The sequence below is a fragment of the Calidris pugnax genome, unplaced genomic scaffold, assembly GCF_001431845.1.
Source record: "Calidris pugnax isolate Ruff unplaced genomic scaffold, ASM143184v1 scaffold127, whole genome shotgun sequence".
Taxonomy (NCBI): Eukaryota; Metazoa; Chordata; class Aves; order Charadriiformes; family Scolopacidae; genus Calidris; species Calidris pugnax.
The window spans coordinates 2,866,656-2,882,564 of NW_015090883.1; the positions used below are offsets into that span (position 1 = coordinate 2,866,656).

At 42.2% G+C, this 15,909-nt stretch overlaps 1 protein-coding gene and 1 long non-coding RNA gene across 2 annotated transcripts in view; both read left to right on the forward strand.

Moving 5' to 3' along the window:
• Window positions 1-7,123, forward strand: part of EML5 (echinoderm microtubule associated protein like 5) — a 96,565-nt gene extending 89,442 nt beyond the window's left edge. The window contains exons 34-40 of the mRNA XM_014947010.1: window positions 468-656; window positions 860-1,032; window positions 1,514-1,676; window positions 2,504-2,607; window positions 4,236-4,389; window positions 6,239-6,339; window positions 6,641-7,123. Coding sequence (XP_014802496.1) covers window positions 468-656; window positions 860-1,032; window positions 1,514-1,676; window positions 2,504-2,607; window positions 4,236-4,389; window positions 6,239-6,339; window positions 6,641-6,677 — 921 coding nt within the window. The 3' untranslated portion in view covers window positions 6,678-7,123. The remainder of the gene's footprint in view (window positions 1-467; window positions 657-859; window positions 1,033-1,513; window positions 1,677-2,503; window positions 2,608-4,235; window positions 4,390-6,238; window positions 6,340-6,640) is intronic.
• Window positions 7,124-12,148: 5,025 nt separating this feature from the next.
• LOC106890918 lies at window positions 12,149-15,902 on the forward strand. The gene is made up of 2 exons (XR_001412594.1): window positions 12,149-13,953; window positions 14,080-15,902. It is a non-coding gene; the product is annotated as an uncharacterized LOC106890918 (long non-coding RNA).
• Window positions 15,903-15,909: the final 7 nt, after the last annotated feature.

Below are 15,909 nucleotides of genomic sequence, written 5' to 3' on the forward strand. Positions count from 1 at the left end.
AAAGTGGCTTTAAAATAAAGCTTATCACTTGTGGATTGATCTATAGCATTAAATATATGATAAATAGTTTACTCTCTCTTATAATTAGTATTTGAAATTAAAGGTTGAGTCATTTATTTATGACTTCATTTTACAGCAGAAAAAAAATCTACTTCAGGAGATCTGTCTTCCTTAGGATAATATTCTGTGTATATTTTTATTAAAGACAAACTAAGGATTTCTTTCCTGTTTTCTTTTCACACTTCAAATATCTGACTTGAAATCAGTAACTCAACTGATTTATATATAGCTTTGTACTTCAATAAATATTAGGGCAGTTTAAAAAATAAATTATCTTTGATTATTTAATTACTTGATTTCAGCAAATCTTCTTGACAGAACTCTAGCTTTGGATTACATCTTTATTACTGTTCATCCCAAGTAGTTAATGTGTTATGTCAGAGGTAATTCTTTTACTGTTTTTCAAGGGGAAAATTCTCGTTGGGACAAGAAATGCCGAGATAATTGAAGTTGGAGAGAAAAATGCTGCATGTAACATTCTAATTAATGGTCATATGGATGGACCAATCTGGGGCCTGGCAACGCATCCTTCCAGAGATTTTTTCCTTTCTGCTGCAGAAGATGGCACAGTAAGACTCTGGGATATTGCTGAAAAGGTAGGTCTTGGAGAATAGTGGTTATTTAGGCCAAAAAAATAAAAAAATCTAGACTTGTGGTGTTGTTGAGGACTCAAAACTTGGTCTTTTTTAATGTATTCGGAAAGTAAACTGTCTAATAGTGGTAAATAGTTTGCATAAGATACTTTTGAAATATGAACAAATAGAAACATTTACTCTTCTGGGTTTTTATTTCTTCACAGAAGATGCTGAACAAAGTCAGCTTAGGACACGCAGCTCGTACTGTTTGTTACAGCCCAGAAGGTGATATGGTGGCTATTGGCATGAAAAATGGAGAATTTATTATCTTGCTTGTGACCTCTCTAAAAATTTGGGGGAAAAAACGGGACAGAAGATCAGCGATTCAAGATATCAGGTCAGAAAATGAGATACCTTTGTCTATTCTAGTATTACAGAAATCTGTATTAATTTGATTTTTAAAAATAAAATTTTATGTTCCGAGGAGCATTGCAATGATATTTCAGAGAGCTTGAATCAGTGAGTGAAATGTTTGTAGCCTTGTAAGTATAGTGTCAGAAAGTCGAAGTCAACAGGGGCATGTCACAAAGTTGTTAGTCCATTGAGATGGTAATGAGATCAGATAATGAACAGGGTTCTTCCAGAGATGTACCCAGTTCACTCATATGTGAGGGCTGTACCAAAATAATTGTGACCACCTACTTCATGTACATTCTCTGAAAATTTTGTTTCAGAAGTCATTTTGTTTCGCAGACAAAATACTCCATTTTTAGTTCTGGACAGCTGATCCTTGAAATGCAGATTTCCCCGTGCTTCCCAAATATTAGCATCTGTTGTAAGTGCCAACCTGTGTTCATAAAAACCTTTTCTCTGTGCAGGTTTAGCCCAGATTCTCGTTACTTGGCGGTCGGTTCCAGTGAGAATGCGGTGGATTTTTATGACCTGACTTTGGGTCCCACGCTAAATCGAGTCAGCTATTGCAAAGATATCCCAAGTTTTGTCATCCAGATGGACTTCTCTGCAGATAGCTCTTATCTCCAGGTATCAGTTGTTAACTGTTCAGGTTACTGAATGGCAAATGTACTCACGACAGCTACTCTGTAAGTGTCCTCATGACATTAAATAATATTCTCCCCGTATTAAATACAAGAAGTAAGTGTAGGAACAAGAAACTGATTTCAGAATCGCTGTGATGTGTCTCCCTGCCTCTGTGGTGCTGGTGGGCTGTCTTAAAAGAGGACGGGGTACACTCTGTCAGTCTGTGGGCCCCAGGAGCCTGTGAATTCCTCATATCCCTGACCAGGACCATCACATTCCTCATTGCTTCAGCATGAGCCTTTGTTGAGCAGCACCAAAACCATGGTGTTACAGCTCCCAGGCACGGGGCTCAAGACATTTCTTAAAATAAAAATAAAATCAAAATAAAAAATAGGTACTTCCTATATTTCACTCATCTGAGAGGAGGAATAAGCTGCTCTCACTATCAAATCAGCATCTCCAGGCTGAGAGGAGTACTTTTGTGTCAGTTTTAAAGATAGGAGTTTATTTTGCCTTATTTATACACACACATACATACTAACACACGCAATAGAGAGAGAGAATTAATACCTGCAGAATGTGAGATGTTTCAATTATTTTTTTATTAATTAAACATTTAAAAATGTAAGATTTCTTATGCTTTCTCACTGTTGCTTTATGCTTGTGTAGATTGTTGAGAATTTTCAACTCATTAAGCAAGTTTTATTAATAGCTAAGTTACTTAGAGTAAAAGAAACTATCAAGAACATGCTTTTCAAAGCCCTTTAGAATTATGTTTCATCTTTTCAAACAAGCTCATGGATTCTAACTTCTCTGTGGTCATCTCAAAGGTCTCTACTGGGTCTTACAAAAGGCAAGTCTATGAAGTGCCTTCAGGAAAGCAGCTTGTGGACCAGGCTGTGATTGACAGAATAACGTGGGCTACGTGGACAAGGTAAATAAATGAGTCACACCTTTACACCTTGCAACTTTCAGGGGAAGCACCTACTGTTTAAAAGCAACATTTCATCCCTTCATTCTGTCAGATAATTTCTTTTAATGCACCCATTTGCTCTGGCAACACACCAGGTAAGAACAGCGCAGCAGAAGACGGTACGTAGGAGATTCCCTCAGTAGAACTTGAGCTGTTTGACCCGTGAGGACATCCGATAAAATCTGATCTCTCTCGTGTCAGCCTTTTCTTTGCTGTAGAGTTTTTTCTCTTCCTCAGTAGCTTTTTGTTGCACTCTGCCAGTTACCTGGAATACTGCACTCTTTGCTTCAAAAAAGCCATTTGGGGATGAAAGTGAAAAATTAAAACATATTAATATATGAAAAGTCAATAAAAGACTGTGATAATTCAAGTTTTATTTACAGTATTACACTAATTGTGTCTCCATATTAAAGTTGCTATTAATGTTTGCATATTAAAAGGTATACAAAAGTACTTTTAAATACCTTTGAGTTGTTATATTTCGTTCAAAATAGACTTAGAAATTACATGAAGAATGAGATCATATTTTATTTATATTTCACATTTAAATAATTTATTTTATATTCTGTGCAAATCTGATTTCTATGCCTTATTTCAGGCTCCTTTGCCTGCTTTTAGTTATTGTCCTCTGACTAGCAACCTCAGACAGAAATTGAGAATAAATGCATGAAAATTTTCCACATACGAGTCACTTCGAACAATAATAATCCTGACTATTTCCTGCAAGACATGACTAAAACTACGAGCTCTGAAAATCTCATTTTGGTGGCTCCCTGGTTCTGTTTGGGTAATCCAGTTTTGTCACCTCTTTGATATGTAAACAAGAAATGTGTTTTCTGACCCAATTTGGTATGTCTGAAGTAAATCATGCCTTTTTGACTGTAGGGCACTGACTTTGGGGGGGAAAATGACAGAAAATTTCCCAAGTCATTCACTTATTAGCAAATGATAAAGTGCTTGTTTCTGTGCCTTATTGGAAATATCCACACACATGTAAGCTGTGCTGAATAAAAGCTTTGCAAAGGAAATTTTCTATAAATGGCTGGTTTGGAATCTTAAGATAATTATGTTTTCTGTTCAGGACGGTTTATCTCTCTCTGATTATAATGAAAAAACTTCACTGGACTCAAGGAAACTTTTCATCTAATTGATAGGAAAATGTTACAGAATCAACATAACATAATTAGAATATAAATATTTTTATTTTTCAGGAGCTGAAACATTCATCTAATGCTTTATGCTGTGACATTCTGGTTTTAATTGTCCTGTCTTTATTTTTTAATTTTTTTTTTGGCAAATGCCTCACTGGACAATATTGGTACTAATTGATTTTACCTCTGCGTCTTAGTGTTGTCATCAGTCACATTATTTGGAGAATTATGTCACTGAATCAGTTTCAGAAGCAATTATGGAATGATAGAAAAATTAATTACAGAGTAAAACCTATATGAGATGTGTAAGCATAAAATGTAAAAATTACAAAATGACATTCTTAAAAAAGCAGTTACAATATGAGAGCTGTTTACTGTTTCCTTACTCTGTTGTTTTTGCTGTAGTTTTCAAAAGAATCTCTTGCTCTTCCGTTGCAGTGTTCTAGGGGATGAAGTGATTGGAATCTGGTCCCGGCACGCGGAAAAAGCCGATGTAAACTGTGCCTGTGTCTCTCACTCGGGAATCAATCTTGTAACAGGCGATGACTTTGGCATGGTCAAACTGTTTGACTTCCCCTGTCCTGAAAAATTTGTAAGAACTTTACTCTTTTTGCATCATTACAACAAGTACTGTTGGTATTACGGTCCTGTATTGTTTCTCTAAATGTCTGATGGATGATCAGAGGCTGGAGCACCTCTGCTCTGAAGACAGGCTGGGGGAGTTGGGCTTCTTCATCCTGGAGAAGAGAAGGCTCCAGGGAGACGTTATAGCAGTCTTCTTTTGTCTGAAGGGGCTACAGGAGGGATGGGGAGGGACTTTTTATCAGGGAGTGGAGCGATAGGATGAGGGGTAATGGTTTTAAACTGGAAGAGAGGAGATTTAGATTAGATATTAGAAAGAAATGTTTCACTACGAGGGTGGTGAGACACTGGAACGGGTTGCCCAGAGAAGCTGTGGCTGCCCCATCCCTGGAGGGGTTCAAGGCCAGGCTGGAGGGGGCTTGGAGCAACCTGGTCTGGTGGGAGGTGTCCCTGCCCGGGGCAGGGGGATGGAACTTGATGATCTTTAAGGCCCCTTCCGTTCTATGATTCTATGAAATGTTTCCTTCCCTAAATTTGTAGCTTTTTAATGCATCTATGTTACTTGAGCTCTAGGGACTCATAGGAACGCTTCACCTCAAAGTTTTCCTACCATTTTGTGCAGTAGCTCCTGCTATAAGCTCCTGTAGGTGTTAGTTATTGTCTGCTGGTGTGTCAGCACCGTGCTGTCAGGCTGGAAGTCCCAGAGCCCTTAGCTGTATTTATCCACATCTCCAGCCTCCCTTTGACAGACGAGGAAGGCAGCTGGTAATTCTAGTCCCATCTGTGTATTTCCATGGATGAAGAGTTTACAGATTTTCAGGATTTGAGACTGCACAGTGTAAACTGCTTACACACTTAAAATGACAATAGTTTTTTCAGTGTTAGGAATTTAATACAAAACGTAGAGGTCAATCCGTGACAAGCTGTATTTCCTTTGATCGTGTTAGCATGAGCGTTGTTCCCAATGTGCAGGTGCTGTCTCCTTTGGTGACAATTCAATCTGCGTTGCAGCTCCACGGTAGCTTTCCTTCAGGAGATCTTTCAGGCTTGAAAACCTGTGTAACATTCTGACTGGGGTTCTAATTGACAAGAGGCTGAACATGAGCCGGCAGTGTGCCCAGGTGGCCAAGAAAGCCAATGGCATTCTGGCTTGTATCAAAAATAGTGTGACCAGCAGAAGTAGGGAGGTGATTGTCCCCCTGTACTCAGCACTGGTGAGGCCACACCTCGAGTATTGTGTCCAGTTTTGGGCACCTCAATACAAGAGAGATATCGAGGTGCTGGAGCGAGTGCAGAGGAGGGCAACGAAACTAGTGAAGGGCCTGGAAGACAAATCATATGAGGCATGGCTGAGGGAGCTGGGACTGCTTAGTATGAGGAAGAGGAGGCTGAGGGGAGACCTCATCCCTCTCTACAACTACTTGAAAGGACACTGTAGAGAGGTTGGTGCTGGTCTCTTCTCACAGGTAATTAATGACAGAACAAGAGGGAACGGCTTCAAGCTCCAACAGGGTAGGTTTAGACTGAACTTGAGGAAGGAATTTTTCACAGAAAGAGTGGTCGGGCATTGTAATAGGCTGCCCAAGGAGGTGGTTGAGTCACCGTCCCTGGCTGTGTTTAAGGGCCGTTTAGATGGGGTACTGAGGGACATGGTGTAGGGGAGGACTTTGTAGAGGAGGGTAGATGGTTGGACTCGATGATCCCAAGGGTCTCTTCCAACCTGAACGATTCTATGATTCTATGATATAAATACGTGATGCAATAAAAGGGTAGATAAAAACATGATTTAGGAGGACATAGAGTATTTAGACCCTCATTTTATTGTTTTTATTTTGTTTTATCTTTTTTTTTTTTTCCAGGCAAAACACAAGCGGTTTTTAGGTCACTCTGCCCACTTAACGAATATTCGATTTACGAGCGGAGACAGATACGTGGTGAGCGCTGGAGGGGACGACTGCAGGTGTGTATCCCTCCCCGGGGTGTCCAGAGGTCCAGCAGGGCACGGGGACAGCCCAGAGTGGTGTAAAGCTCAGGTTCAGTGTCTTCATCTCTTTGTATATAAGGAAATGGATATTTGCAACAAAATGGATAGACCAAGTTTTAGTATGAAGAGTTAAGTTTTAATTGATTAAAATAATTGAACATCTGTATTCAGAGCGCTATACTTCTACCGAAGTTTTTCATTCGACTGTATTAGCCGTCTCTTTTAATAATATTGCAGTTTGTAAAATCTCCTGTTTGCTCTCTTTTTGAAACCCCAGCTTATTTGTCTGGAAGTGCGTGCACATGCCTCACTGAGGGAGCCCCCGAGCCTTGGGAGGAGGACGCCGCGGGAGGTGCCAGGCGCGAAACCCCCAGGACTGCGACGTGGCGCTCGGCCCTGCCCTGCCTGTGTGAGAAACGGTGCTGACCCCCGGGACGGGGGGGCTGGGGCTCCCCAAAAACCAGTCTCTCCAGTCCTGCAGAGGGGACGGACTGTAACTAATAACGCTGGGGCCCTTTAGATCCGCTTCAGCGTCGGATAATCCGGGTTTGTATTTCACTCACTGCCAGATGTTGGGAATGGGATGCGTGGATGGAAGGAAAAAGGGAATTGTTAATCAATGTGCAGTTCCACGGTAAGATGCTGGGGTTTTCATCGAGAGACGGTATTTCTGACCTAGTGCTGTACGTTGATCTATTTTCAGCATGAATGTTTCTCCTTTAAGTTTTGGGGTCTGAATATCATGGGGGGAAAAACAAAAAAAAAAAAAGAGTATTCCATATTTTATTACCAAAAGAAACCATATATTATCTCTTAAATATATAGTATTTTAATAAATGTTTAATTATTATAAAGGAAATGATATTTCTATGACTGGTCTAAAGGGAACATCATCTGGTGAAGCAGGGAAAAAAAAAAAGAGAGCTGATTCCTTAGCACTTATACAATATTTCTGTATTTCGAGGCCTGGGTCACAGTCCTGTCTGGTGAAAGCCGTTGGATATGCATGATCTTTCATGGCTAATTTAGTGTTTTTGTTGCACTTAAACATTAAATTAGTTTCTGTGAGCAAAAATAGATTTGCTCACTTTGCGAGTGCCTTGCCCACAACCTAAAAGTCTAACTCTCCGATTTTTGCCTTGTGAATAAAAGTATTCTCAGTGGAAGAGGGGTCATTGCTGTGTTGCTTGACTGGGCTGGCAGCCTCCGTGCTGGAAACGTGGACTCTAGGGCGAGGGCTTTATCGTCTTCATAGTGACAAAGCTTGGGGTGTCACCAGTTGCAAAAATAGAATTTCATAGCAATATGAATTGATTTTATTTTCTCAGCATCATTGGGGGAGGGAGGGGGGGATTCAGAGAGAATATAAACTTTCCAAATGTTGTATTTTGTACATTTGAACTTTTTAACAGAGTTAGGACTAGCTGGGAGAGGTCTCTACCCAGATTTCTTTCCCCATTGTAAAAAGTGTCCGATCGTACGCTTCTTTAAATGGACCCGCTGTCATCTCCAGAGTAAGTGCTTTTATTCTGTCCTGTGCCAGCTGAGACTCTGAGCTGGAAAAATATTGATGTGATGATGAAAACCTGAACAGAGCTGTGTTTTGGGTACCAGCGAGGAAGATTTCAGCAGCTGCTTGTCTAAGTCACGCCATTGAGGTGCATTACAGACTGAACCTGGTTTGTCTAAGCCATTGAGGTGCATTACAGACTGAACCTGGTTTTTAATCAGTGCAGTTAATTTCCATGCAACTTAGAAGGGAAGAGAAGTCACTAATTGTCAGCTGCTCTCATCATGACATTCTCCTCTGAACGTAAAGCTCTTTGTCTCTGTGGAATCCAGCATTGCTTCAACGCTGGCTTTTGTTTTGGGCAGTCTGTAGGCTTTGATACTATCCACCTAATTGTCAGCTGCTCTCATCATGACATTCTCCTCTGAACGTAAAGCTCTTTGTCTCTGTGGAATCCAGCATTGCTTCAACGCTGGCTTTTGTTTTGGGCAGTCTGTAGGCTTTGATACTATCCACCTCTTGCATTCCTTTACGCCAGGTAAAAGTAAAATAAGAAATAAACCTCATCTCTTCCTGTGAGCATCTTGTGTGCGTGGTGGTCACAGAGGGAATGGCAGGACTTGTGTATAGAAGAGAAGGGAGAGAAAAGTTAAGGAGCCAGACTTCTCCGAGGTCCAGAAATGCTTGTTCAGTGCTGTGCAGAGCTAGTTACCCAATGGTCTCAGATAATATATTTTGTATATGGAGCTGTAACAGATATTTATTTTCAAGAAGTTGATGAACTAAACAATTATCAGGTTTCCCAGTGGGTGGTCCTTAGCCAAGCTGTGCTGGTCCTGCACCTCTGTGGATTTGGTCATGAGCCTACGGGGAGATCTGGAACGTTTGTGACTTCAGGGGAATTGTGGATGAGAAGGCCATGCTGGTCCTGCAGCTGTGCCTCTGCAGGAACAAAACCTCTGTGGATTCAGTCATGAGCCTACGGGGAGATCTGGAACATTTGTGACTTCAGGGGAATTGTGGATGAGAACTGAGGTCAGAGCTGGTCTGTCTCATAACCACGTTGCCTGCCTGATTTGTATGAACACCAGTAGCTGGCATTTCAGTCTTACTGTGCCAGAGGAATCAGTTGCAGTAAATGCTCCTCTACAGCCAGGATTTCCCGTAGGAAACACACATCTGTGTGGGACTTCTTGACTTGAAGTGAGATTTGTCCTGCCTCTATTGTAAAGTTGCCTTTTGTCGGTTCGTGTTGGATGGCTGTTTAAGAGCTCCCTCATAGTCTGCCCTACTCAGACTGCTAGACCCGACTTCAAATTTTTCTGCCTCTTTTGAGTTTTCTCCTCAAAATCCCAGGCTAAGTGTCTCCCAGACTCACAATCCTTCTGTAGGCCTTCACGCAATGAAAGAGGTATGTGGGCTATCCAGAGGATGGCTCCTTGGATCCCTGCCACCGGTCATGTCCTCTTCTCCTCCCTCCCCTCCATCCCTTCATTAATGCTGTGCCTCTCCACTGATAATGTGTCCATTGGTGCTTTTGCCCCAAGGAATCTCAGATGCCAGCGGTGAGGTGCCAGGGGGAAGGTGACAGATGGATTGCAGCAGGGCCACCCTTGGGGACACGAGGCTGGTGACTGTGGTGAGAGAGCCTGAGCCTCCACATCTCCTGGCTTCTGTGCCCTCCTCCAAACCTCACCGCTCCCGTCAAGGGCTGGGATGGGAGCTGGAAGCTGAGGAGATCTTGGACAACACAGCTACCAGCCTCGTCACCCCTACTGCAGGCAGTGTCCCTAGCCAGTGTTTTCCCTGGCAAACCGGTCAGTGGTCTGCCAGGGAAAATGGGATCAGCCAGCTGGGAAGGGTGGGGAATGCCGAGGAGAAGAACGGGCAGATCCTCAGCTGCAGTTTGGAGTGTGTTGTGTAGGAGCATCTGCTGATGAGAACGGCTGGCTGTGAGCGTGGGTAAAGATGGCAGCTTTTGTGGGGCTTCTAGTCTTTTTTTGTCCGTGATGGTGCTTGTCACTGTGCCTCATTTGCTGTTTACATTAAATGCTACTGTAGTCATTTGCTAATTGTTGCCCCCAGTGCTTGAAGGACGTGTGTGTGGATGGGACCGGGCAGTGTCCCTAGCCAGTGTTTTCCCTGGCAAACCGGTCAGTGGTCTGCCAGGGAAAATGGGATCAGCCAGCTGGGAAGGGTGGGGAATGCCGAGGAGAAGAACGGGCAGATCCTCAGCTGCAGTTTGGAGTGTGTTTTGCAGGAGCAGCTGCCATCGTCTGCTGATGAGAACGGCTGGCTCTGAGCGTGGGCAAAGATGGCAGCTTTTGTGGGGCTTCTAGTCTTTTTTTGTCCGTGATGGTGCTTGTCACTGTGCCTCATTTGCTGTTTACATTAAATGCTACTGTAGTCATTTGCTAATTGTTGCCCCCAGTGCTTGAAGGACGTGTGTGTGGATGGGACCGGAGTGCGGCTGCGGTGGGAGGATGGAATTAACCCTGTAGGACAGGTCAGGGACGATGCTGGGATGTGGAGGGACTAGTGACAACATCTCTTTGGGAAGCATCAGAGAGGAGAGACGTGGGCAGGAGGGCTCGGGCTGAAGCTGGAGACAACCTTTTCTGTTATGATACAGCACCTAGGAAGGGGAAGCGAAAGTCCTTTTTATAATTGAATCACTCATAGTGGATGATTTAATTCTTAATTGTCTTTCCAACGCTTTTTCTGGCTAGCAGCAAACAGACATCTTTAAAGTCAGCAATACTTTTTGTAATAAAAGAAATAAGACTAGAGAACTGATTCAATAAAAGTGAAATGACATTTCACTTCAAAAAAAAAAAAAGTGCCCTTGGAAGCTCTTGAAATGTGCTTAGAAAAAAAAGAATGAGAGAAGGAAAATCCAGCTCCTAGGAGCAAACAAAAATGACAAATAAACACATTTAGAACTGGAAGTTGCCATAGTGTGGGAAGTGAGGAACACCGTTGAGATTAGGTCAGGGAGGACAAATTAGCCAAACGTATTGAATCATTTAGACTTGAAATTCTTCATTTCTTTATTCTTAAGGAGGCAGTCATCATATATGACTTTCTCATTTTGATAGGGAAGGCAAGAGACGGTGTAAAACTAAAGATGAAGAAAGCATTTCAGAAAATTAACACTACTTTGTCACTTGTCAGCTGAAGGAGAGCATTCATCCAGAGTAACTTCTGACTTTGCTCGGTATCAGGGTTTCAATATTCGCAAGATCCATTTCAGAGTAACTCTGAACTTCATACATTTGTGGTTGGACTCGATGCTCTCAAAGGTCCCTTCCAACCATGAAGATTCTGTGACTCATACAGGCTGGGTTAACGCTGACCTGGGCCAGTACCCTCAGAGAGCAGACACACTGCAGATAATGGACCTCCTGGATCTGGGAACTAGATCAAAACAAAGGACTTCAGAGACCAAGAGCAGGACTTTGACAGCATTTAGGAGTGTCTTAGTCTAATTAAAACCATGATCCGCTTCTCTCAGCTGCGGCACGAATCCCGCTCTAGGACTTGCCAAGGCGAAGGGTGCCCTTCTTTCAACCAGCCCCGCACCTCCCCTCTGGGCAGCCCCCAGCCGAGCTCAGGTTCCCACTCCCCCCTTGTTTCCCCCTGGACACCTGCAGGTGGAATCCCTTGTCGGACTCGCTGTGCAGGGGGTAGGAGTGTGATGAGCAGAGGATCTTGCTTTCGGATGCAGTTCTTACACGGGCAAGGTGACGTGGTTCCCTTTGTCATTATCAGTGTCACGGATGTGACAAGCCTTAATCTTTAAAGATCTATTACTTTTTTTTTAAAATTCAATTAGCATAAGCTATAGACAAATGTCATCGGTGTATTGGACAAAGTGAATCATCCTGTAGAGGCTACAGGAGGGGAAGTAATATTGCAAGTCACAAAATAAATTGCCACATCAGTGACTTTAACATCACTGGCTGCATCGCACTTGTGTGCTTTTGTTCTTAGGGTTTTCTTACCCTTCCTTGGAACCTGCACTGCTTTCCTGAAGTCAGTAGCACCATCTGATTTTTTTGCTCACAGGTCCGTGAGCCTGCCAACGCCTGCTCTGCGTTGTCTCCAGCTTCTGCTCTTGTTAACTCTGACCTCTCATTGCAGAAAAAAGAAAAAAAGAGAAAAAATAATAGTTGTATAATATGCATAAAAGCCACAAAAGGTTTCTGTGCCAAAATCACTCCTGAGAAACTAACCCTTAGCAGGTGGGTTTGGGGGGGGGGGGGGGATGCTAGAACCAGTAACCGCTCACCGTCCCCTCCTCAGGTTACTCATAACCTTCATCTGGTTTTTTTCTTGTTAACTGTTAAACCAGCAATATCCAACCAGTTCACTGCTGCTTTGGAGAAAAAGAAAAAAGAAAAAAAAAAACAGGGCATGGAGAGGAGGAGGTGTTCTCTTTCTGCCCCCAGTGCAAAACAAACAACAACAAGGTGTAAAGTCTGAGTGTGGTGACAACAGGGGGTTCCCATAATTTCTGCAATTTTTGAAATTTTGGAGCGTAGGATGGAGGGAAGGGTAATGGGAAACAGGGAACTATAAACCTGGAGAAAAGGAAAAAGAATGGAAAATGAAGGCAGGAATGCTCAGAAATAGGCGGAGGCAGGACCAAAGAACTGTGTGGGGTGGTGACAGCGCTTTCTGGCCACAGCTTGTTTCGGGTGGGGAATATTCCGTGTGGCTGGTTGTGTGGTGTCAGGGCTGGGGAGCAGGAGAGGCTCAGGGCTGGGGAGAAAACACTGTAAATATAAAAATGCTATGTAGTACTGAGAGCTCAGGTAAGAGAGTTTAAGGATCTATTTTAAACTGCTCCTCACCTTTCCCACACAAACCAAACGTGGATTCTTCACAGGTATTTTCTGATTTACCCCTGTTTTAGCTTCCCCTGCCACTGGGCTTAAATGCATTCTTTAAAAAAAAATAATATTAAACCAAAGAAATACTATACTTTAGAAGATTCTTCATAAGGAAGCCGTATCAATTTCTGCCTCTTTCATTTCTTTCCTCTTGAAACATCATTCACCAGTTCTGGGTTCTGTTCCCAGATGTGCCCAACGTTGAAGGTGACGGGTGTTAAAGCCAGGGGTGTGTGTCCCGTGTGAGGGGCTGGGGTGGAGGGGCCATGCCCTGCTCTGCAGAGGGAATCACATCCTGCACCAGCTCCATTTCCCTTCAGCCATTCCTTACCTCAGGCCTCCAGATACCGGCGTCCTGAGTCAGGGAAGGAGAATGTGACATCAGCCTGGGAATACGTATGAGTAGAAATAAATCGGTAAAGTTCTTCATTTTCATCCCATCATAAACCATTACAAAATAAGGAAATAATTGATCTAAGGTAAAGTTAATGTGAAAAAAAAACCTGCTTAGACAACTGAGCTGGATTTTTAACTGTAGCAACTCTTTGTAAGGCACATAAAGTCTGTGCCCAGGTGGCTGGACTGATGCTTCCCCCCTGTTAGAGGACAGTGGGGCGTGGGACAGGAGCGGCAGCCCCTTCCTGTTGCTCGGTGGGTTTGGATTTCTCTTCCAAAAGGCAAAATATGAGGTTCCTGAGTTTCTGTTGCTTGTTGGGAGGTAAAGTCAAGAAGCTATAAAGTGATTTCGCCCTTGGTAGTATTTACCTTGCTCAGTTTGGACACAGATGTCACGTGAGAGCTTTTGTAAAAACCCCAAACTGAGAACAAACTACAAGCTTTTTTGTTTTTTGTTTTTTTTTAAAGATACCCCTAAAATTATTGTGATGTTTGTTCTGGTGATGTAAAGCTGTGCCTGATTCACACTGTTCCACATTCTTACAAGGCAGCGACTTGTACCCACTTAACTGCTCAGTGGGGCTGGAGGCAAGAGGGGTTTGGAACGAGAGGATCAGGGTCATTTGTGGGTTTCCAGTTCTTCCTGAGCCAAATCCCTCTCAAACGCTGTGTGTGACCACACTCCCCTGGCGGGGGGTTTAGTTTCAGTCCTGGGCAGGGTTATAAGCCTTTCTGGGGAGGAAAAAAATACATTTTTTAAGTAACATCCTCCAATTAGTCATTCATTAGGTTTTGCCATTATTATTCTTTTTTTTTTTACTTCCCACAGGAGCCCTTAACCCACCCCCTTTCCTCCCAGTCCCCCCAGTAAAACCTGGTCACCCAGTGCTGACCAGAGCTTCGCTGGTACATTAGGTTTTGCCATTATTATTCTTTTTTTTTTTACTTCCCACAGGAGCCCTTAACCCACCCCCTTTCCTCCCAGTCCCCCCAGTAAAACCTGGTCACCCAGTGCTGACCAGAGCTTCGCTGGTACCACCGTGACTCACAGTACAGAGTGTCACCTTCCCGAAAATGAGATTTCTGCTCACTTTCTGAGTTGCAAATTCTTGAGGCTGGGGAGGAGGGGGAGGAATCTTTCCATGCCCAGCAGTAAAAAAAAATAAATAAATAAAATAGGGTATTTATTCTTCCCAAGAAGCAAAGCAGTTGTTAAATACCTTTTCCCAGCACTTTACTTAAAACCTGATTAGGTGATGTTGAGCTCTGGAGCTGTAACTGGTACTTCCATAACTCCATGATTTTTTTTGAAAACCACTCTCCCCCAGGACACGCTCTAGACTGTATTATTTGGGAATATAATAAATAGACTTTCTAAAGAAACTCCAGGCATGAACACAATTGCATGAAAAAATAATAATAATGGGGTTTTTTTCTGTACTTTTGTGCAATGTTGGTGCTGTTGGGTCGTACTTTGCACATTTCTGGTCTTGTTTTTCCTTTCCTTGCTACTATTTGTCATGGTGGTGTGGGTTTTAGGTGCAAAATAGCTTCTTTATTCTTTTTTTTTTTAAAGGAGTATCTGGTAATTATCAAGCCTCGTTTATGCTTTTTAGTTGAGTTATGGGTGTACGGCATATTCTATTCAGTAATGGAAAAGCTGCGTTATTAATTTGTGAGGAAAGTTAATGCATTTTTAATGTAAAACTTCACTGTAAGAAGAGGTTCAAGACCACAAGGAGCACTTAAAATAATGTCACACTCGGAGTAAGCGCATTAGGAGCATTCCCTTTAAAAATACATCAACTTTTATTCACTTTTTCGTTATTTTAATTTTTTTTAAGCAGAGCAAAAGCAGCAGTTTGCCTTATGCTCCCCAGGGCCCCGTAGGGCAGTGTCAGACACGGCCGGCGTCGCGGTCCCGCCAGCGCAGGTCCTTCTCCTTTTGCTGCTGCCCCGGCCCAGATCTCAGCTCCTCAGCTCACACCAGAAAGGAAAACAGCTTCATGGGGGCAGGTATTTCTGAAGGCAGTGGAAAAGTCTGTCGAAAAATAATGTATTTTTGCAGTCTTTCACCTGGAAATCCACGGCAGCAGTCGCTCCGTCCTCTCCTCCTCAGGTCACCTTAGGAAAAAACTATTTGAGCGTAGTTCTTTAAGCTTAAAATCCAGTTGTCTGGTCAGATTTGTTGTGTTTCATTATGGAGTGTGTCGGATAATCCCTCTTGCTTTAACAAAAAAAATAACAAAAAAGAAAAAAAAGACAAAAAAAAAATAAAAAAAGAGGTATTTTAACCTAGTCCAAAGGTATGGTCATGTATTACTGTAATAAGGATCATGGTTTTAAGTGTATTCCATTTTGGTTTCCACCATGAACATCTAATCCCTGTAACAATGTTGTATGTTTATTTAAAGTATATATATTATATATATTAAAAAAGAAATAATTAAATGTCAGATTTTTTGCATTAAGATTTTTTTAAATTTGAATATGAACTTTGAGTACTTTATTTCACCAAAAAAAGAGAAATATTAAGAAATACTTTCCTGGAGTGTTCAGTTTCAGAATTCAAGATTATATTTGTCAAATTTAAGTTTAAAATATGTAGCTAATGTTGTTTTCTGATATTGACTGTAAATATTTGTAAAAAGAAATTCTTTTGTATATTTTTGTGAAAATGTAGTTCCCCAAAAGATATGAAAGATTTAATAAAAAAGTGCATTTATGTTGCTGCTCAACACTTTT